Below are 21,707 nucleotides of genomic sequence, written 5' to 3'. Positions count from 1 at the left end.
AGAATTCATCTTCTGGAGCCATGAAATGGTTCTGTCCTTGGCCTCTATGAACGTTTTAAAACTCTGCATAATGAGGTGTAAGGACTGGATTTCATTATCCTTTTTAAGATCTTCATCTGTCAGGTTTTTGATCACTGCTTGTTCTTCCTGGTGAATAAGTGTCATTTTCTTTTGGAGCTTTTCGTATCTGTGCTGCTGCTCTTTCTGTGACTTCTGAAGGGCAACTATTTGTGCCTTCATTAGCTCATTACCAACACGAAGAGTTCTCTTTTTAGCTTGCTCCTCCCTCAAAACCTTTGCAAGAGTGTGCTTTTCTTTTCGCATCCATTCCAGGGCTTTTTCCTGTTGAGCTTCAGCCTCTTTAATAATCTTCAAGTCCTTTTTAAAAGCAGAACTGGCTTTCCTTGCTGCTTGTAGTTCTTCCTGTAGACTATCAAGTTCATCTGAAGACTTGGATTTATCTAAAACCTCACATTTATCTGGAAATTTTGATTTATCTAAAGACTTTGAATTATCTGAAGACTCTGACTTGTTTGAATATTTAGATTCGACTGAAGACTTAGATGTATCCAAAAACTTGGAATTAACCGGAGATTTAAATTTCTTTGAAGAGTCAGATTCGCATGTCTCGGAGTTGTACTCACTTTCGTCCTTAGTTTCCTCTTCATCTCCTCTCCGGTAATTGTTAAAATAAATTTTCTTTCGGGTCCATGGAGAGTCCAGGACTTCTAGAGAAAGACCTTTCGGCGGAATCACTGTTGATTTTCTCATCTCTTTTAACAATATTTAAACTGTTGGTTTGTGTTGAGCATAAACAATGGCTGTTTATACACAGTTAATTCTTCTTCTTCTCATACAAATAATAATAATAACCATTTCTGGCAGGCTGTACACAGAAAGGTGCAATGCCCCCCACAGTTCAGAATTCTTGATCACAGTTCAAAGTTCTCCTTCATTCTTATCCTCATTCTTTTATCCTCACCAGCGTTCCTTAATCTCATCTCTCTCAAAGTTCTCTTCAAAGTTGAATCTTGCTGATCGTGTGTGTGTGTGTTTTGTGTCCCGTCGTTCTTCCTCTTCGATATTTTCATGGCAGTTGGCATCCGTACTTATTGTCTGCTTTGAAGATCAAAGCAGCAAAGCCCGAGGCGCCTTTTCGAGGAAAAAGAAAACAAAAAATTAAATCAGAGACCAAAACATGCTGATAGATCAGGAAAGCTGTGCTATGGCATTTCGAGTAACGATTAGGAAGGAAGGAGAATTGCAAAGAAACCTCCCATGGAAATGAATAGGAAGTGGTAGGAAGGAGTGACATTGCTTTTGATTTATGTAAGGCAGATGAAAGGACTTCGTCTTCATCACTGTTCACTTATACACCGATGTTACCTAGTCAGGGTTAGAAAAAGTGGGCTGTAATACAATATTTATGTGCCTTGGACACTCAGGAGTTGAAGGAAATAAGATGTCTGAACACTCTCTGCAGCCTTCTGTTAGAAATAAGTGGCTTTCACTGAAGCTGAAGAGAAGGGACAAGGTTCTCTAACTAGACTGAGAATGGGACATTGTGAATTATCCAGCTGTCTGAAATTATAATATTTGAAAAACACCCAGATCGTCCCTGGAAGTCCAGGACAATTAAACATGTTCTATAAGCAGATGCTGTGGCGACCCATACGTAAGATAGGACCCAAAAGAAGAAGATATCCATGTGGTGAATTCAAACAAGAATGACAACAGTTGTTTATTAAAACAGGCTTTCATGTTTTTCCATAGAATCAAATTTAAATATTGGGAAGAATCATCTCCTTGCCATTAAGGCAATTTTATAGTTTCCTTTTGCATCTGGTCTATATGTAAGAATTTATAGTAACAGAAACATTTCTCCTGTGGAGGGCAGCCTTACAGTTCTCAGAGGAAGAAGCAGAAGCAGCAGCATTATAAGTCTCTTTGTGGAATATAAATACTCAACATTCACTTCCATTTCACATCTTGTCTCCAGAACAGAGAACAGTGTGTCAAAGTTGGCCAGGACACATCCCTATTTTTAAATAACAATATGGGCATTCCACAAGGGGTCTATTCTTGGTCCTTTCCTATTCGCCTTTTCATTAATGACCTGCCGTTAAACTGCCCAGCCACAACATGTCAACTTTATGCAGTTGACGCAGGCATATACACAGCTGCCAAGACACCAGCGCAGGCTGCTGCCGTCCTGTCTACGTGTATGGTTCATGTCCAAAAGTGGCTCATTCAAAATCATCTACCGCTGAACCTTAAAAAGACAGTCTCCATTAAATTAAAAAAAATCTAGCCAGCAACACTTATAATTAACATACATAATCAAGACATCATACAGTGACAGAATTCAAATAGCTGGGAATTATACCAGATCCTCAACTCAAATTTAGTCACCATATAAAGAAAGTTTCAAAAACTATAAAAAAAGAAATCAATCTCAAATTCTGCTTGAAATTAATCAGACACTACATACCACGCAGACAGCCCTGCTACTATACATACACACCATGATCTTCTTCCACATCCCATATTGCACAAGCTGCTCCTTCCACAATAAAACATTCTAGATAAAAAGCCAATTCTCTGGCATCATTATCATATACTGCAAAAAATATAAACTACTGAGTTTTGAAAGCTTCATTGATCTCTGCTTTGTAAAATGAATTTTCAAATGTGTCAGTAACTTAGCACCAGAGCCACTGGTTTCATCCAAACACAGGTCAGCAGCAGACTCACCAGGAGCCAAACAAAATTGTACCCACTTTTAATAGGTAGTCTCAGTGTGTGTGTGTGTGCATTTTTACACTGTATTAGGTGGATGAGAAACGTTTTTATATATTGGTGTTTATATGGTCTTATATTATTGTAATTTTTACTGTATGTGCGATACTCTTTATTTCTGAAAAGCCCAGCCAGGGACAGGAGTTAGCAAACTAACAAATTGGTATATACTCTATGTGCAGTACATCAGATGCATGTTATGTCCACTACGTCTCACTGCAGTGTCCCTGATAAATAAAGATTCATTCATTGAAAGGGAAAGAGCATTACAAGCATTATAATGTCATCATGTCAGTCTTGAGTTTATGATTGGCAGATTTTGTACCTGATCAAGCTCTTGATTCTTTTGCTACACCTATATCCAATTTGCTGGCCTCAATTGACCTGTTGGCCACTTAAAAATGACAGAATCCAAAAAATACAGCCACAAAAGTAACTTTAATGCAATAGTGTTTTAGATGCCAGTTGCCATCAGGCTGTTTGAACAAACAGACCGAGAGAGTATATTGCATAGGTTGTTGATCTGGGACAGTGCTGCATGAAAGCTGAGTGATTAGAGCTTTGTGACCCCAACATTTTTCCACTGTCCCATAGCAATAAAGTCCATTAAGTCCTTTCCTCTTCCCACTGACCATTTTGATAGAATTGAGCATTTTTTCTGCAAACATTGCCAAATGTTTGACTCCAGATATTATAGGATATTTGCATGCAAACCAATGGCTCACATGGAAGTGATGGGACAACTCCTTTTACAGTGCAGACGGTGTGCAGACAGGCTTCCAGAGACTTAAACATGTTTTACACCATGAAATCATACTGTGGCCTACCCGATCATAAGCACATTTTTATAATGGTTTGTAAAAACAACATTTGAATCATTTAACGTACTCACATTTATAGATTAGCTTTGAGGTCTGCTAAAAATGTTATAAATAAAAAAGAAAAGACAAAGAATTAGTTTTGCTCTGATATAAATAATGTAATTATACACAATTCAGACAAACATCTCTCCCTAAAAACATTTAAATATTTTCAAATATTGCATTTACAAAACCATGTGTTTTTGGTGCTCCTCATTTAAGCAAAGTTCTACTGATCAGTTAAAGCCATTTTTCAAACGTCAAACTACAAGGGGGGTGAGCAGAGGTTTGCCATGACGACAGGTTTTTAGAAAAACAATCTCAGCCTCCCTGAGCAGAAAAGTCACATCAAAACCACATTTTAAATATTGAATAAAAACACCCAAAACCTTGGCAAAACACATCATCCTCAATATTTTGTTTTGAACTGCCGGTACAGCTAGGAGATGCAAAGTTCGCCTTAGCAGAGCTGAAAATTTTAAGTACTTGCATGTAAATGACACCATGTAAATAAATGCAAAGGCTAATATAGAATACCACACTATCCATTGCAGTTCAAACATCTCTAATCAAATACATTTCATTACAAGTCCTTGCTATTGCACAGAAATACAGGATATTTTTTTTTAATGAATACATTTACTGCCAAGGCAGGCTGTATAGTGATAGTTTGGTTTGACAGCATACATGATCATTGCTCTCAAAAGAAAAAAGTAAACTTAAAGACCAACATTAGTTGCGTGTACAAAGATGCTTGAAACGCCAGATTGAGCATGCATCTTCATAATTCAGAATAAAGACTTAAAAGGCCAAACACTCTTCTGATTTGGCTTAGCTCTGTTAAACATCCCACGACAGTCCTTTGAGACGAAACACAAAGACTCTTCTTGTAACTCCTCAGTGCTGCAGTGAGTGATATTCACAGACGTCAACAGGTGCTTAATTAACGCAATATGATAATATGACATTCAAGAGCACATTGACAATACACACTCAAGCCTAATTTATCGTTTTTCTTGTAAAATCGCTAAGATGCAAACAGTTTAGTATACAGCTTTCCTTTAAAAAAAAGGCAAGAAGGTAAAATAAATATTCAAATGTTCTCAGCGGTTCACACGGTTGACTTACAGTGACCTCGCAGGCATTAATGGCAAGAAGTAACGTGTCCAACGAGCTGAGCAAACACTCAACTCTGACCATCAGCCTCCACATTGTAAGCAGTTATATTGATGAGAACAAGACACTAAGGGAGGAGGGGACAACATAACATGACAGTGACAGAAGTCTTGTTCACACATTCACCAATGATGACATGTAACAATTTCAACACAAGGGACAAAACTGTGATTGATATTTAAATATTACAAAACATATAAAACAGTTTTCTTTCAACTGTAAACATTAAATTGATTAAAATTGATGTAATTTGTACATGGGAGAAATTATATAAAATAAATCATGTCTGTCATAATTATAAATTGATCTCATTCAAATGTAAAAACAACATATGTTAACTTTGTTTTGTATAACTGTTTTTATTGTACTGTTATAAATAGTTTGTTTGTGTGTATATATATACACATATATATAGATCACTTTTTTCCTACTTTGTCTCCTCCAGCTTTGTCTTTACAAGGCAAAAACAATACTTGTGTCTCTACCGAGATACAAACAAATACCCACTCTCACGCACACACGCAAACGCAAACACACACACACACACACACACACACTGCTGCCGCAGTCACACACAGGGGTCACCAGAAGGCTCTATGTGCGATTGAGGGTCTGGAAGATTCTGGATATTTGGAGCATGACTGGGCCGGTCTCGGGGTCGTTCATCCACTGGGCGCTGTTGAGAGGATTCTCCAGCATGTCTTCAAAAGCTAAACAAACACACACATTTGGAAGAATTGGGTTAATTAATAGCCTGTAAATGGATATTTAAAAACCTACTCTTTCATATACTGTACGGCCCAGGCCATACTTTCTGTTTCCACATATTTGATGAGATCCGTGTGATGCCCATTTCTGCATTGGTCTGTGCAGACCCTACCTGGACGAACTCAAACACACTTCAGGTTTGAGTCCATGTGGCCTGTATGCCCCCGCTTCCTGTAGCACAACACTTTCCAGTCCAGCTGTGGAAACTTGCTTGAGGTAATACAAGGCAGTTTGCTGGTACACAAACATGTGCAACTCAGTTCTTGGAGAATACAAGGACGTACAAAAGAGGGCACTCTTGCAGAGAAATGGCCACAGAGCAGTGGGCATGTATGCTCATGCAAAAATACGAAGCAGCTCTCAATGGACACGGAATGCAGAGAGTATGACCTGGCCCTTAAGATATTTTAGCACGTTAGGATATGACAAAAACTGCTACCAAAAAACTAATTAACATGTTATAACATAACACAATATTTGTTTACTTAAAGCTTCTAGCGTGTGTGTCCATATGTTAAGGGAGGGTGTGGGATGTATCAGTTGTATGTGTCGCCTTGTTATTGCTAGCTTTTTACCAAGATGTAGGTGCTGGATTTTAGCTTTCTGTACCTAGCAGAGTCTTGGGATTGGTTAGACCCAACTGGACCACTGGATTCTCCAGAATGGCTTGGAACAGCGGGCTGTTGGTGTCAATGCCTTTGTCTAGATCTTCAGGAGACGGCTTTCTATCTCCCAGGAGCCACTCACACTGCAAGAGAGAAAAACACCCGTCTGTTGTTGAAAATACATCATCTTTGCACAGGTCAGGCTTGGATTACTGGTCTTAAAATAGGTAAAGGCTTGTCATGTGGAAGCAAAGTGTGAAACAAGATATGTGAAATCAAAGCAAAAGTGAAATCAATAAGTAATATAGCCCAAACGTACATCATCAGGCTTTGAACTATATGCTCACTTACTTATGTATAGAGCAGCAAGACAAATAGCAAATCTGTTGTAAAACTGTGTGAACATACCGCAGCATCCTGTTGGTTATTATTGACTCTCAGAGCATCAGTCACCTCCTTTTCATCAAAGCCCATCTCCATCAATGCAATGACAGCCTGTAACAAGTGTTGTGGGGGAAATTAAATTAACAACAATGGTGGTGTTTTGTATAAAGACAGGTGTTTAATCACCTTTTTGCATTTGCTCCCATACTGCTCCCAGGCAAACTATGCTAAGCCCTACGATTATGAATAAACCGTGAACACAATCAAAGCTATACAGCATATTAACTTTATAACCACTAAGGCAGGAGATGTACTTCTAAATAGACATAGACAAGGTACAACAAATCCAACTGTGGCCTCAAATTATTCCTAAGATTCATAGTTGAAGCTTAAGAATGAAAACAACCCACTCTTGAGTCTGGTCTGAACTCCCGTTTCCTGCGGATCCTCTTGAAGATCTCAGTGAGCTCATCGTGTCTGCTGCTTTCATCGGTGCTCGACTGGCTGGAGAGGCTGCGGAGAAGATTAGGACTCGGGGCTGAGGCTGACGCTGAGGCAGAGGTAGAAGGGCCTGGCGGAGCAGCTGCTGTGGCTCCTGCTGCCCCAGAAGAGTCCTGGCCTGGTAGTGGCGTGTCTACAGTGGGGTCATCTACATGTTCAATCAGCCACTCCATGGCCTGGGTCACTGACATGCTGCAGAAAGGATGACAGAAAAATGTATCTGACCAGGCTACACAGGCTGAGGAAGAATAGTCCATTGTAACAGAGAAAAGTTACAAAAATGTGGTGTTCATGTCCATCAGACCTGCAATTCTTGTAAAAACAGTTCATTTTCAGTGTTTAGACAACAAATACAGACTTACTGATTCAGTCTGAGAGCTTTGATGGCCCTGCTCTCTGGGAAACCCATCTCAGTGAGCTGCTGAAGTGCCGTTTCATCCACCCGATCCTCTTCATCTTCATCCAACATTGCTACAAGAAACAATAAAAGATCTGAGGACTACAGCCAAGACGGAGCATTGTGTGAACTGTTCTCACAACAACATTTCAGTAAACAAATCAATCATATTCACTACAATCACAAACAATAAAAGCTAAATAGAGAGAACATTGTCTGTTGAGTCTCACCCCTAGGTCAGGAAACACCATCTTTTTACATTACTTACTGTAACGTGTCAGTGTCTGGTGCAACATATTCTATCATCCTAACTTTGCTCACAATGGTATTATTAATAAAACACACCATTGGCTTTTTTGAAGAGTTCAACAGCATCAGGGTTCAAGGCAAGAAGCTTCTGGGCAACTTCAATGAGAGAAACCAGGATTTTTCTGAGCTCTGTTTGAAACTGGAACAATACAAACACAAACTCATAACCAATTCAACTACACTTCGTATTATCTACATGTATTTATGACAATTAAATCCTCACATCTCTAATGTTGTGCTGGGTAACAGTGCGGTCAGTGTGGCGTGTGGACAGGCTGGTGGTGGCTTTTAGGATCGCATCTTTGTCTGGAGCTTTGTTATCTTGTTTCTTCTGTGAAAATCCCCATTAACAAGAACAAAAGTAAGTAGAAAGCAGGTAAAACACAAACACACATATTCCAGAGTTTGGAATCAGCATGAGGAAACATGTTCATGCTTTTACAAAGAGTTGAACAAGCATACCTTTTCTTCTGTACTAATGTCTGCCATCTTTGGAGGGGTAGGTGGTGGTCTTTTCTTTATAAGCAGCAAAACGTCTGAAATATATGTATTCAAAATGTTAAGGACAAGGAAAATAGTGCACATTTGTTGGTCATTATGCCAAAAACTTTTCAATGAGTGGAATGCATACCTTTATCTTTGAGGTTTTCATCAGCGACTGTTTTAGTGTCGGTGAGAACTCTCTCTGTAGCAGCGTGTATAAGTTTATGGTGGGTGAGTGTTTTGGGGTCTTCTACACTTCCATATACGTACTGCAAAACAAGAACAATATAGACTACATTTGAAACAAGAAACAATCGTTTTTGATTATTGGAATATAAAAATATACAAGCAATACATTCTCATATTAAAGAACCATAATGTTACACATGTTATAACAATAAATACCCAAAAGACAAATCATCATTTATCACCATATGACTATTCAGTTTTTATTTTTGAATTGATTATCCGTCACACAAATCAACTCATTTAAATTGCTGATAAACAGAAGATTTGGCAACAATGTTGATGGTCGATGATGCTCTTAAATTTTAAAAATAAATAAACATTAAGACAAAGAAAATTGTTTTAAACTGATATCTGATCTATTGAATAACTAAATTAAAAAGGACTTCCAAAAACAAAGAGAGAGGCCTTTAATTGTTAGTAGTTTACAATTATTCGAAATTCTCATATTTGGGGTTCTGAAAACTATTATGATCAATTATACTTAACACTTTACTTAATTGACAGCTCTAAAATGAACTATTAAACAGAGAGACACACAAACCATTTGCAAATTTGATCTGAGTTACAGAGAAATTACATTTTCTCTAGCTGACTATAATTGTTTCAAAAAGCGGAATACAATACAAATCAACACAATAACCAAAAACTTGTTTTAAAATAAAAGCCTTAAAACAAATGTGCATTTTAAAATGTCACCCTCTTATGAATGCTCAAAAAATTGATATCACACAAAATATATTTCTGACCTAGCATGTTTCATGAGAAACAAACATTAGAGCAGAGTTGGGACTTTTATGCTTTTAGGGCCATAGAAGGAAAAGAGAGATGAGCTGTGTAATAATAGACAGGCTGAAAAGTAGCATGGCTCAGTGAGAACAGAAAAGGGGACTGTTAGCTGGAGGGGCAGCCAACCTGCTAAATTATATATAGCACAGTCTACCCGGTTACTATAAATACAAACGCAGTGACACTGACACTGATAGTTTACACTACAAAGGGTATGGTGGACTGCACCCCGGGCACAGGGATGACAGGACGAAAAGAGCAACACAGGAGACACAAACAAGACACACCACCTACATGTTTCAAGCACTTCTCCTTTACTTTCTCAACAGTGGTGTCTTCCGTCACCTCTTCCAGCCACTCCGTGCCATCCATGGTGCAGATGTGTATTTTCAACACCTTGCCGGCGAATATCTTCTCTTCCTGGACGAACATAGCTGCAGCCCTTCTTCAGAGAGTACCCTTGCAGAGACGTTAGCTAGCTAGTAGCAGTCTCTATGCTCCTGGCAAGCTAGCGTGCTAACGTTAGCACCCAGCTAGCCGTCCTTCTGTAAATCCACCGACAACAAAAAGCCAGAGCGGCCGCCGATTAACTGTGGGACATGTTCGGTTTCCTCTGTCGGTTTTCGGGGCGGTAACGACTAGTCAACGTGTCCAGTGCCCGACGGGTTGTTTACCTTTCCCTGTTAGCACACAGGATGCCAGTCTGCGAGGACCCTATTTTCACTGTAATGTCTGAACTTTGAACTTCAACTTGCTGCCACCGGTGCACCATGGGAGTCGTAGTTTTTAAGGAAATGACACGAACGCTGAATAAACAGGAAAACTACAGTTTTAAATGCCGTGTTTAATCAGTGATTATCTCATAAATATAAACAAAAACTGTCCAAATGTTTAAATAAACATATTATATTGTTAAATAGTTGGTTTACAAATACTGCCTACCTGCCTGCCTGCCGACCTGCCTGCCTATCTATCTATCTATCTATCTATCTCTACATCAATCAGTCAGTGTTTTCTGCAAACAAACAAAATCAAATTTTCTAGCTTCTTAAATGTGAATATCTTCTGGTTTCAAGGTTTGGGAAACACAGATAAATATTTTTTGCCATATTAAAAATCACACAAAACTAATAATTTAGCACCACTAACAAAAATAACCATTAGTTGGAGACCTACAGCAGAACCTGTGGAGACGAGCCAAATAAAATAATGTACTTCAGCAATTTATTAAATTAGTTGCTATTATACGTTGAGGAAAGGGTCACATTTAATCTAACATACTGTAGTGGATATTTATTTTGTTTTTGCTTTCTTCAGCTTTCTACAGTTAATCCAGAGGATAATACTGTACTGTACTGATCTTGTATCATAATGTAAAGAAAATACAGCAATTACATTTAAGACACACAAGTGCCCTTTATTATAACAAGGAACATCTTTACAGATACAAAATAAAAAGGTATAATACATTTCTTCAAAAATCATAACTTTGAGAGGAAGAAAACATATTGCATTTTCACAACAACCTTATGTTTGTATTATGACAATTTGCAAACTATACCAGGGAGCTTTTTTTTTAATAAAGGCATTGACAATGTCACAGCTGAGAACTTCTTTTTCATATCATCAAAGTGTAACAAAAACACATCATCATGACATACACAAATGGAGGACTTCTTTATGTGTTACAGAACAGCACTTAAATATCAGTTTATAAAACCTCAATATTTATTGTTTTATATTTTTCTGAGAAAAACATTGTCTAACAATATATTGTATCTATTTGTATATAGTTCAAATTTATTTATCCATAAGGGAAAGTTAAATACAAAATATAGATTTATATATTCTGTTCTGTTTGACATTTTAGAGGTGGTTGACTGGTGCGTGGCCTATCAAAATGACATGCTTAAGACATCAGATTTCTTAAACAAAATCTTGCTTACAAGGGAACTTATTTACAAAAGGATGAACACAGCCATAGGCTCAAACTAATAGGAGGGACAGGGGAAATTTGTTTTCCTTTTCCCTCTGGAAACATACCATAACAACATACGCTGTGGCCACCGGGCCAGTTCTCCAACACCACAGGACTAGCAGATACTCAAGCCTGTCTCTTAACCGCCAATCTCCAAGATGGCTGTACACTGTACACCATATCGCATGTGCAACACATCTCTACATACGAATGCGATCAATCTAGATGATGTAGAAATGAACACAACTCTAGAGTGTAACTAAGAATAACAGAATATTTTTTTTTTTTTTTTAAAAGGGGAAAAGGACTTGTGCATGAAATACAGGACATACAGTATGTTCTCACTGTCGCCGCTGACTGCAATATTTCCCGCACATAAACGACAAATTAAACATTAACACTGAAACATAAAATGTGCTCTATAAAATGCCCCTTAATTGCAATTTTCTTTATTAACAAGATTATACAAAACCATAATAAAATGATATAAACAAAGGTTGAGAAATTATACAAAAAAGGCAAAGACTAAAAGTCCTCAAGGAAATAAATACCCAGTGTGTATGCTGTGACCTCACTGCAGAGAAAAGCACTAAAAGAAAAAGAGTGTCTCTAAAAGACTGTCTCTGTTCTGCTAAAACCCCACACCATGGATCCCCGAAGATTTCTGTAAGTAGGCAATGTATATAAATAAGACATTAATAAATAAAAAGAATGGATGAAAAACAGGTGTTGCTGTTAGTGTAAAAGCATACAGTATAAAAAAAAGTCCTAAATCTTGTTTACAGAGGTGCCCTTTTAGTCTCTTTTTTTAGAGTGCCTTTGTATTTTCATTAAAAAAAAAAAGAAAAAAGAGAGAGAGCAGCTCATCTGGGCAAAAACATACACGCACTTTATTTGAACTGTTCAGGTATATGTCCAATCTGAGACTGCATGCTTGTCGGTGGACTTGAGATGCCCTCAGACCAGTCAGACAGGTTGGAATGAGGAGACGAACTGGACCACTGATCAGGGGAGCCGGGGGACGGGGTCAGAAAAGGGTGATCCGGCACCTGGACCTGATGGTTTGGGGTATTGTCCATGGGGCTTGAATAACTGTGCTGGGAGGGTGGGGTGAGGAACTGGGTGCTGGCCATTGGCTGGTTGATGGGGGAGGGTATAATCTGGGTTTCCTGTGGTAGAATGGTGTGGATGGGCATGCTGGAGCTGCCAGTGCCCTGCTGGAGCTCCGGAGAACTCAGCTCACTGCTGATGAAGTTCTGACTGTTGGTGTTGTTTGAGGTTTGATGCTGCAGCTGGATGCTCTGCTGCTGCTGCTGCTGCTGCTGCTGCTGCTGTTGTTGTTGTTGAAGCTGCTGGAGGTTCTGCATCTGCTGCATCTGCTGAGCCTGTTGCTGCATTATGTGGGGCTGTGGGCCCATCCTGGTGCTCTGGATCCCCTGGTAGGTCATCATTTGAGACAGGCTGGTCGTAGGAAGGCTGTTGTGGAGGGAGGTCATCATACTGTGCTGACCTCCCTGATGCAGACCTCCATGACCACCAGGACCTCCTCTCATGGGATTGAACTGGCCATGCATCCTGGACAGCCAGTCGCACTGGCCATTCATGGTGCCCTGACCACCGGAGCCAGACACGGGCAGATGAGTGAGACGAGGAGGCAGCGGGTCAAACTGCATGCGAGCCAGTTCCTGCTTGTTTGGCATCACCATGTGATTTATAGGCAGATGTGGGTCAGACATTCCCTGCAGATGGTTCAGGGATACAGATGGCGACTGCTGGAAAGGTGAGGTCATCATGGGCGGAGAGGCCACATCAGACACGTAGCCGTGTGGAGACTCCAGCGAGTCAACGGGTGAGAGAACAGCTGAGCTGTCCAGGAGGTTCCCGGGCTTCCCGTCCTGTGAGTTCTTCTTCTTCACCTTCATGTCTTTGCCGTCTTTACAGCCGATGCCCTTGGTGCTGGGCTTACGTGCCTTTTTGCCCTGTCCTTGAGGCTGGGGCTGCTTCAAGCTGCCCAGGTAACCGTTTGGCGAGCAAAGAGTCGGTGACAATGTGGTGCTCAGAGACCCTCCATGCATGGGAGGACTTCGCACCAGGTTGTACTCGTCCATCAGTCGCACAATGTCATGGTGCATTCTCTCCTGTGCGATGTCTCTGGGAAGTCGGTCCATATGGTCGGTTATTTCTCTGTTGGCAAAGTGGTCCAGTAAGACCTTGGCAGTCTCGTAGCTTCCTTCTCTGGCAGCCAAGAACAGAGGTGTTTCCTCCTGAGGCAGTGAAGAGGGAGACAACATATTAACAGATTGCCAGAAGAACAGGAAAGACTCTTTCTGAAATATGTTTCCTATTTATTTAAACTGGTGACAGACAACTTTTGGTCAAAAGTAAGGTAAGGCTAGCGTGAGACATCCCCTTTGTTTAAAAACAGGGTCCCCACACCTTGGTTGACATCAAATTCAAGGACTTTTAAAGTTCATTAGTTCCTTCAAATTCAAGGAACTAATGTGCTGACACAGCTAAAGATGGGAGGACAACACGTAAGAGACACTTCGCCCATGGCATCCACTTTTATTGGTTTGCTGCACACTCTGCATTTGGACAAGTGATTGTCCTTAGGATCTCGGGCAAACCAGTCTTTGTCATTTTATTGGCAAGCCAGAAATCTTGGAATTTGCATTTCCAAGGCATCATGTAATTTTCTCTCTCTTGCTAAACATTACTGTAGCGTTTATTGATGGTCTTTTAACTATTTCTTTTATCTGTTGGTTAAATGGGCTTTATGTGAAAGACAAGGAGAGTCAGGAGCGTCAAGGTCTGCTCTAAGATTACGGGAGTCCAGTTACAGGACTTGAGTTCACTCTGGACAAGTATCATTAGTCAACCTGACCATGTTTTTTCCAGTTAATTTGCTTTGACGCCCTGAGGTCAACGATATCATGTACACCTGAGGAAAACAAACACTTACTTAAATTCTTTAATTCCTTCTCAAATCAAGCTGTTAAATGACCCGTGTCAAGGGTAGTTGCTTGTTTCCTTGTGACCATATTGTTATAATGTTGTCATATTGTAATGGTTATGAATTTAGTCATTTATTTATTTACTGCTGTATTTTGATTGTATGACTGAACTGTTAAACCTGAATTCCCCATTGTGGGATAGATAAAGTTTTCTGAAATCTGTAACGAAAAGCAGACAAAGATGCCAAATGTACATGTTTTGCATCCCTTCAACTGATATATTTGAACTTATAACAACATCCCAATGTTATCAGAAAAGGAGGACAGTTGAGAGACCGAGTGATGAGGGAAAAAGAAGGGCAGAAAGTGAGTGAGGGAGTCAGAGTATCTGGTATGTTCTGGAACTATACCGTATGTGCGACACTCTGAAATCATAATTTCAAGTTTAAATGAAAAGTTGCCCCTTCCAACTTTAGCAGTACAAAGACTGTTTTTCTTACCTTGTTGTTTTGCATGTCCTTGTTGGCTCCATTCTTCAGAAGCACAATTGCAGCCTCTACATTATTAACTGCTGCAGCCCAATGTAGAGCTGATTTACCTGAGAGGACGAACAAAAAAAAAAGAGTTAATCTACCTGACGATGTCTGTCTGATGCATTTTTTAAAGCTGTAAGGATTCTCAGGTTCTTGAGTGGCAGAACATTTACCAAAATCGTCGATTGCATTGACGTCAGCATGACAGTTGATAAGCTCCTCCACCATGCCCTCCACTGCCAGCCTGGCTGCCAAGATCAAAGGTGTGGTGCCATCGTGCATGCGGGCATCCAAATCTGTGGCCCGGTTCCTTATCAGAATCTGCAGAAATACCAAGTCTTATTTCATTTTGTGCTTCAAAGAATGCAATCATGAAAAAAGTTTGACACAATAATATTTGACTTGTAAATACATGAGCATTTCACGATTATTTGATGAGATGTTTTTTGGGTTTCACGTCTGATGATGGATGAATAAATGTCAAAAAATACACAAAAAACTATCACAGCTACAAAAGTCCTCTGACTTATACAATTAAATATGGCTCCAACAATTTAATAATCAGTAAACAACAACTTAATTACTGTAGGTGCCAACTAATGTGATAATCGATTCATTGGTTTGACTGTTTTTTGATTTAAGGTTATTATATATCAACATTATTTATTTCTTTGCTCCTCTATGAGAGTAAATCAAACTGGATAAAAAAATACATTTGAGGATGTCATTATTTTAAAGTTCATGATAATAAACACGAGACAAATAATCTTGAGACATAGTGCATAGAAAATATAGAACAAGACATCACAGAAGATGTGTATTTTGGCATTTTTGCATGACGAAAGACAGTAATTGACAGATAAATTTTCTAATTATTTCTTAATTTCAGTAAAAATATGCAAATTGAAAATGTTACCTAGGAATTACTAAGGAAATCAATCTGACATGTGAGAACTCACCTGGAACACTCCCTGGGCATCAGCGGCCACAGCGGCGTGCAGTGGTGTCCTGCCCATGTTGTCCTGGACGTTGGCATCAGCACTGGCCTCCAGGAGGCGCTTTGCAGCATCAGAGCGAGCGTAGCGAGCAGCCAGGTGGAGAGCGGTTTCGCCCGTACGGTCGGTCTGATTGTGCAGGTTGGCTCCCTGGTAGATGAAGTCATTGATCACGTTGGCAGAAGCATCGTCCTCTTCTTCACTGTTGCCCGTTTCCAAACCGCCCCCGCTGCAGGAGGCAATCATCAGGGGAGTAAACCCATCTGCACAGAGAGGAGAGAAGGAGGAGGAAAGGAGTTTAGGAAAGAAGGCGTGCAAGTGCAGTGATGTCCTGCCCATGTCGTTCTGGACTGCATGGTCAGCTCAGACCCAGTAAACTGCTCCAAAACAAGACAGCCTGCACTTCAAAGCTCCGCACAGATCAAAACAAAGCAACAAACAAATCGAATGAGGATTTGACACCTTTCCTTGGGTTGAATAATCACAGCTCTGTCTTTCCGATAACGGATTCTGATCAAGGCCTCGGTGAGGAGAAGCTTCAGAGGGAAAGTGAAGCTGGGGGATAGAGGCCAGGGCTTGTTAAAGCTACGCTGCTGCAAAACCCAAACATTAATATCTAACTGTGAGAGGCAGCACTGTCAGTCGCATTGAATTGGTTTTCTCCTCTTCAAAAGGATGGCAAGCCCAAGATCTCACAGATTTGGTCGATTCAACTCCATCGATCCCGGCGGAGGAAAAAACTGTGCTATCAAGTTCTTAACTCTGTTACTTTGATTTTTCATAGCTTTTGTTCAGGGAATTTGCCACTTTCTTACAAAATTGGGTTTTTGCATTTGATGCCATCATTGGGTTTTGTAATGTGCAGAAGAAAAAACAGAGGCCTATTACTGGTCAAATGATTAATCTGATCAGGAATCAGTGTTTTCCCTCAGGCACCTGGCTTCCAGTTGGCTGCTTTGAAGAAGATCCTTTACCCTGAGGACATGGGGCTTTAGCAACTCCTACATGCACGATTTAACTCACACTTGAACACACAAGAAATGTGCAATGCTCCCTCAGAAAGACAGTGAATCTTTATACACACACACACACACACACACGCAACCATTTCCAAGATGTTCTACTAACGAGTGACTTTTCTTTTTCAATTGTTATATTTACAAATTAATTTCTCTGAAGATTAATTACATTTAATTAATCCAGTGCTTCACAAAGCAATGAAAAAAATTTAAAATTAAAAAATCATAAAATTAAACATTCTTCATTTTAATATACTTTTTTTTATCATCTTGAAAATGTCACATTTTATTTCACATTCATTCCATACACGTTTCTCGTGCAATTTAAATTATATTTCATTATTTGTATAATCTTGGAAAAAAATCTCATTAACTTATTTTTTGTTTAATTAAATAAATATTAATAGGTTAGTGCGTCGAACCCACCTGGTCCACGGACATTGACATCCATGCAGTCATTCTCAATCTCGCCCTGAGGGGGTGTGGGAGCGATGGAGGGGATACGCAGGTCAGCAGCATCCAGGTGCTGTTGTGTCCACTGGCGGTGGTCGGTCTGGTCGTCCGCCTCCGAAATAGCCTGCTCGTCAAACTGCTGAAGCAGGGACAGGAAGAGGTAAGACAGTTTGAAAACAGAGCCGGAGAGGCTGTGTTACAATAAAATACTGTTAATGGCTGATTCAAAAAAAAAAAAAAAAAAACTGAAAATTCCAAATGAAATATTTTAATTTTTTTTTACTAAATTTAAATTTGAACTTAATTAAAATTTGTTTATAAAAGAATATTGCAGATTTTTTTTTTCCTTACCCTGAAGCGTTTTACATCTGAAGGCTCGTCTTCGCCCCATTCGTTCTGGGCGTCATCCATGAGTGAGATGTCCGAGGTGTTTTTCAACGGCCTGAGATGAAGCAGAAAACCTGGTGAAAATTCTCGTACTCCACTGCCTTCATCTCGTCTGAGCTACTCACAATAAATGGTGCGGCGACGTCGAAAAACAAAAACATTGGTTAAATCCATATACCCCACCCCTTTGCCCCAACGAGTCAATTAATGAGCACGTAAACCTCCGATATCATTATCATTAATGATCCACGTAAAAGCCTCCTTTTTCCAAATTTGACTGATCGCCACTTAGACCCAAAATGCTCCTCAGAAGTAGTAGCCCTTCATCTGACCTGCAAAGAAACAGGTGCCTGACGACACAGAGTGCCACCATTAGATGAATACAAACTTACTTTAATCCCACTGAATCCTCTCCGACAGGCTCACGTCTCTTCTTCTTGCTTGTCTCTGTGGTCTTGAAGCCTTCGGGGAGCCAGAGGCGCCCATGTTCATGGCGCCGCTTTCGGGCAGCTACCATCCCCACTCCAAGGAAGGCCAGTATCCCTACACCGGCCAGGACCAAGTAGATTGGGTAGAGGTTTGGTGAAAGCTTCTGGTCGACATCACCTGGTAGGAAAAGGGAAAACATGGTCACGACGGGGGAGGGCGAGGGGAAAAGACGGGGACCGTCGGAGAACAGACCAGGTTGCCCCGGATTCGCCTGAGTGCCGGGGCTATGATAGTCTGACTCTCCTTTGCCTCGCAGTTCTCCGTAATCACACCACAACCAGCAGCGAGCCCCAGAAAGTGACAGGCAATCCCCCCTCACTGTTGGTAAAGCTAGCTTCTACTACCTATTCAGTGATAATCAGAATTGCTAACCACTTTTCAAAAAGGAAAAAAAGGAAAAAAAAACAGGGATGGGGCGTGATTACAAAAAGAAAAGGGGGGAAAAAGAATACCACCACCTCCTCTCTCCCTTTTCAGCCCAGGGTACCAGGAGACAACTTTACCATTTCTTCTTTAAGAGAAAAAAAAAGGATGGGGATTAATGAACTTCAAATTACTGCACGCGCTTTAAGCTGTAAAGACGAAGGATTTATTAGGATTTTCAAGATAACAAAGACTCCCAACTTCTAGCACACTCCCGATCAATTTTTCCCCTTCTCTTTTTTTTCCACTAACGATTTTGAAATGATAAACTCCCCCAACCTAAACCCTCAGAGATGCATTAAGTCCTGGTATTACATTCAGCGAGGTGAAGGTTGCAGCAGCCCCTCACATTGTGGGATGAAGTGTGTGAGCGTGCACGTGCATGTGTGTGTGCGTGTGTGTGTGTGTTATCCATGGATGTAAACGTGTACATGTCTGAGAAAGAAAGAGAGAGGCGGAGACAGAGACAGTGCGTTATATTGTGTGAGTAGGGGATTGGACAAGTTGATTTGCAGCAATTAACCATTTTGGAGCCTGAAGCCAGTGGATTTACACGACGAGCGAAGGATTGATTGTTTAGGCCATGAGATTCACAATTGCATTTGTTCACTGCTGCATAACAAATACACAATCAAAGCGCAGCAAGGTTAGGACCCAACCAGAGGGCGCGGTAGATACTTTTCGGTGTGATTGCGGGCATTAAAGAGCACGTGTCTGATCCACTTGGCCTTAACAAACACCAAAAGAAGAACCCAACAACACAAACAGTGTGTAACAGTGTAACGGTGAGCACTCACTTTCAGAATGACTTCCAGAAATACATTTTGAACTTATACAATAAAAAAAAAACAATAGCTTTTATAATGCAAACTTACTAAAAACAGCTTTGATGGTATACGGGACGTCCAGTTTGCCGCTTGAGGCCAAAGCCCCGAGGTAGGCTGCAGCATCGTTAGTGCTCTGGAAACACTCGGTGGACTGCTGGAAGCACTGACGATTGTCCACCTCCAAGTGGACAACTGACCTGAAGTGGGGCAATAGGACAGTGAGGACGTCATAAAAAGGCTGTCGTATATAAAGTATGTAAAGTCAAGAGACTAAAGAGAAGAGCAAAACTTTTTGAGTCCAAATACTCACCCTTTTATCTGTAAATGGTCCAGCTCCCTCTTCATCCTTGCGTTCTCTCCTGACACATCCAAGAGGCTCCTCTTCACCACGTTCAACACCTGACCGGGAACCTCTGACCACGCGGCAACTGAGCGCTTGACGTTGTACTTCTTCAGCTCGTGTTCGTTGCCATAGTACGGATACACCATCACCTCGCCTTTGCTGTTTTTCCTGAATATCACATTGGTGTGAAGGACGCGGCTCAGTTCTCGCAGAAAGGTGGAGGAGTTACTGAGAAGCTGCTCGGGCGTGATGTGGACCACCAGCACCAGCTGGCCCATGGCCAGCTTCTCCGGCATGTTGTTGGCACAGTCCAAGCCGTCCCACTCACACTCGGCGTTGTTGCAGCCCTGGTCACAGTGGCCGTCGGCATAGTGATCCTTGCAGTACTGGTCATACAGAGGACTGGAGAGAAATAAGGATAGTTTAGGGCTGTTGTAATATATAATATTGAAAAAATTTGAAAACACAATTTGAAGTTTAAGCAAAAAAAATGAGATGGGTCTTATTTGAATAAGATAAAAACAATTTAGATGTCCAACAAATAAAAAAAAAAAATAGAATTACTAGCCACAGGGTGAGGCCCTCAACCAGATAATATTAGACATTGTTTAAAAAGAGATAATATAGTATATATATTAAAAAAATAAATTGTTCTCCTCTTCTAAAACAACAGGTTAGAATATTACGACTTTAATCTTGTAAATTAAGACTTTATTCTCGAAGTATGTGAATTTTTTTCACTAAAAATGACTAATTCTCCATCGTAATATTATATATATAATTATATATTATATATAAATATTCATGTCTCAATACTGATCAAAATAATTGTGAACACAACTATGACCATAACCTTGAAGCCCTATGATAAGTAAAATGTAAATTACAAAGTGAGACATGACATTTTATAAACACATATTTTGAATTAACATTTTGTTCCTCCAAATAAAAAAATACATCTTTCAAAGGATTTGGAAAATTTGAGAATATTTACACCCCAGTCAGAGGCCCACCTGCAATACCACCAATGCCCACCAGTAGGTCTTGGTCCACACTTTTGGGAAGCATTGTTTTTAGTGCTTTTAACCAGCAGTGTATATTATCAATATCAAAATCAATATCTACATTTTTTAAGAAATATAACTGCCTTCAACACGTTCGTTAAACTACTTACTTGCATTTCCCTTCCAGATTCTGACAGTCAAACCCATCATAGAGGCATCCAGCGTTATCACACTGCGAGTCACACTTTCCATTGTTGAAGTAGCGCCAGCACTGCAGCGAGGCAGAGCAGTTCTTCCATGGATCGTTGAAGTTGAGCGAACAGTCGCCGTTGTCCCAGCCGCACGCGTGGTTGTTGCAGAGCACGTCGCAGAAACTGTTGTGCTTGTGCTCCTTGCACTGCGGGATCTCGCAGGCCACCTCGACTTCCGACGGCGGTGTGATGTCGTGGCCGAACCCTCCCTGGAAGTTGTAATCCAGGATGTGGCAGCGCAGGCCGTTGAAGTTTGTGGGGCAGACGCAGTGGTAGAACGGCGCCTCAGTGGTGTACTCACACGTGCCGCCATTGTAGCAGGGGTTCGAATTACAGGGGCTGTCAGTGGGATACTGGCACTCTGGCCCAGTGAACGACGGGGAGCACAGACACTTGGGACTCTTGAGGCCGGAGATGCAGGTGCCACCGTTGCGACAGTGAAGGCTGCCGCAGGTGTGCGCATCATACTCACATGTGGAGCCAGTGAAGCCCTTTCAGAAGAGAAGAGACAACATGCAACACACATTAAAGTGAGGATTATAACACTTTCAATATCCTCTTAAATTGAAAAGTGGCAATTTTACATGAGGCTCAGTGGGAAATCCAGCCAGGCTACATATTCCCATTTCCTACTAAAGTTTACATGTATGTACATTGTACATGTTCAAATGTATAGAGTCCCTAGTTGCCGTAAGTACTTGGAGCCACTTGAGTAAATTGAGGGTAAGGGGCTA

At 40.6% G+C, this 21,707-nt stretch overlaps 2 protein-coding genes across 3 annotated transcripts in view; both read right to left on the bottom strand.

Annotated features, from left to right (window-relative positions):
- Positions 1-3,218: 3,218 nt before the first annotated feature.
- ubac1 (UBA domain containing 1) lies at positions 3,219-10,060 on the bottom strand. The gene is made up of 10 exons (XM_058636470.1): positions 9,612-10,060; positions 8,431-8,551; positions 8,262-8,335; positions 8,023-8,130; positions 7,836-7,938; positions 7,456-7,564; positions 7,003-7,285; positions 6,617-6,703; positions 6,213-6,351; positions 3,219-5,545 (listed from the first exon to the last, which is right to left on the bottom strand). Exons 1-10 carry the CDS (start codon positions 9,747-9,749, stop codon positions 5,430-5,432), a joined length of 1,278 nt encoding a protein of 425 aa, XP_058492453.1. The 5' UTR covers positions 9,750-10,060; the 3' UTR covers positions 3,219-5,429.
- Positions 10,061-10,708: 648 nt separating this feature from the next.
- Positions 10,709-21,707, bottom strand: part of notch1b (notch receptor 1b) — a 44,785-nt gene continuing 33,786 nt past the window's right edge. Inside the window, exons 25-34 of one of the 2 annotated variants that reach the window (XM_058636435.1) lie at positions 20,893-21,464; positions 19,686-20,120; positions 19,424-19,572; positions 18,029-18,242; positions 17,601-17,691; positions 17,223-17,388; positions 15,742-16,040; positions 14,956-15,103; positions 14,750-14,847; positions 10,709-13,559 (exon numbers count right to left, since the gene is read on the bottom strand). In XM_058636435.1, coding sequence (XP_058492418.1) covers positions 12,186-13,559; positions 14,750-14,847; positions 14,956-15,103; positions 15,742-16,040; positions 17,223-17,388; positions 17,601-17,691; positions 18,029-18,242; positions 19,424-19,572; positions 19,686-20,120; positions 20,893-21,464 — 3,546 coding nt within the window. In that variant the 3' untranslated portion in view covers positions 10,709-12,185. The remainder of the gene's footprint in view (positions 13,560-14,749; positions 14,848-14,955; positions 15,104-15,741; positions 16,041-17,222; positions 17,389-17,600; positions 17,692-18,028; positions 18,243-19,423; positions 19,573-19,685; positions 20,121-20,892; positions 21,465-21,707) is intronic. The other variant, XM_058636436.1, reaches the window with a different exon arrangement.

The sequence above is a fragment of the Solea solea genome, chromosome 8 (genome assembly GCF_958295425.1).
Source record: "Solea solea chromosome 8, fSolSol10.1, whole genome shotgun sequence".
Lineage (NCBI taxonomy): Eukaryota > Metazoa > Chordata > Actinopteri > Pleuronectiformes > Soleidae > Solea > Solea solea.
Note: the sequence above shows the minus strand (reverse complement) of the source record. Positions and strands in the feature narration are given on the sequence as shown.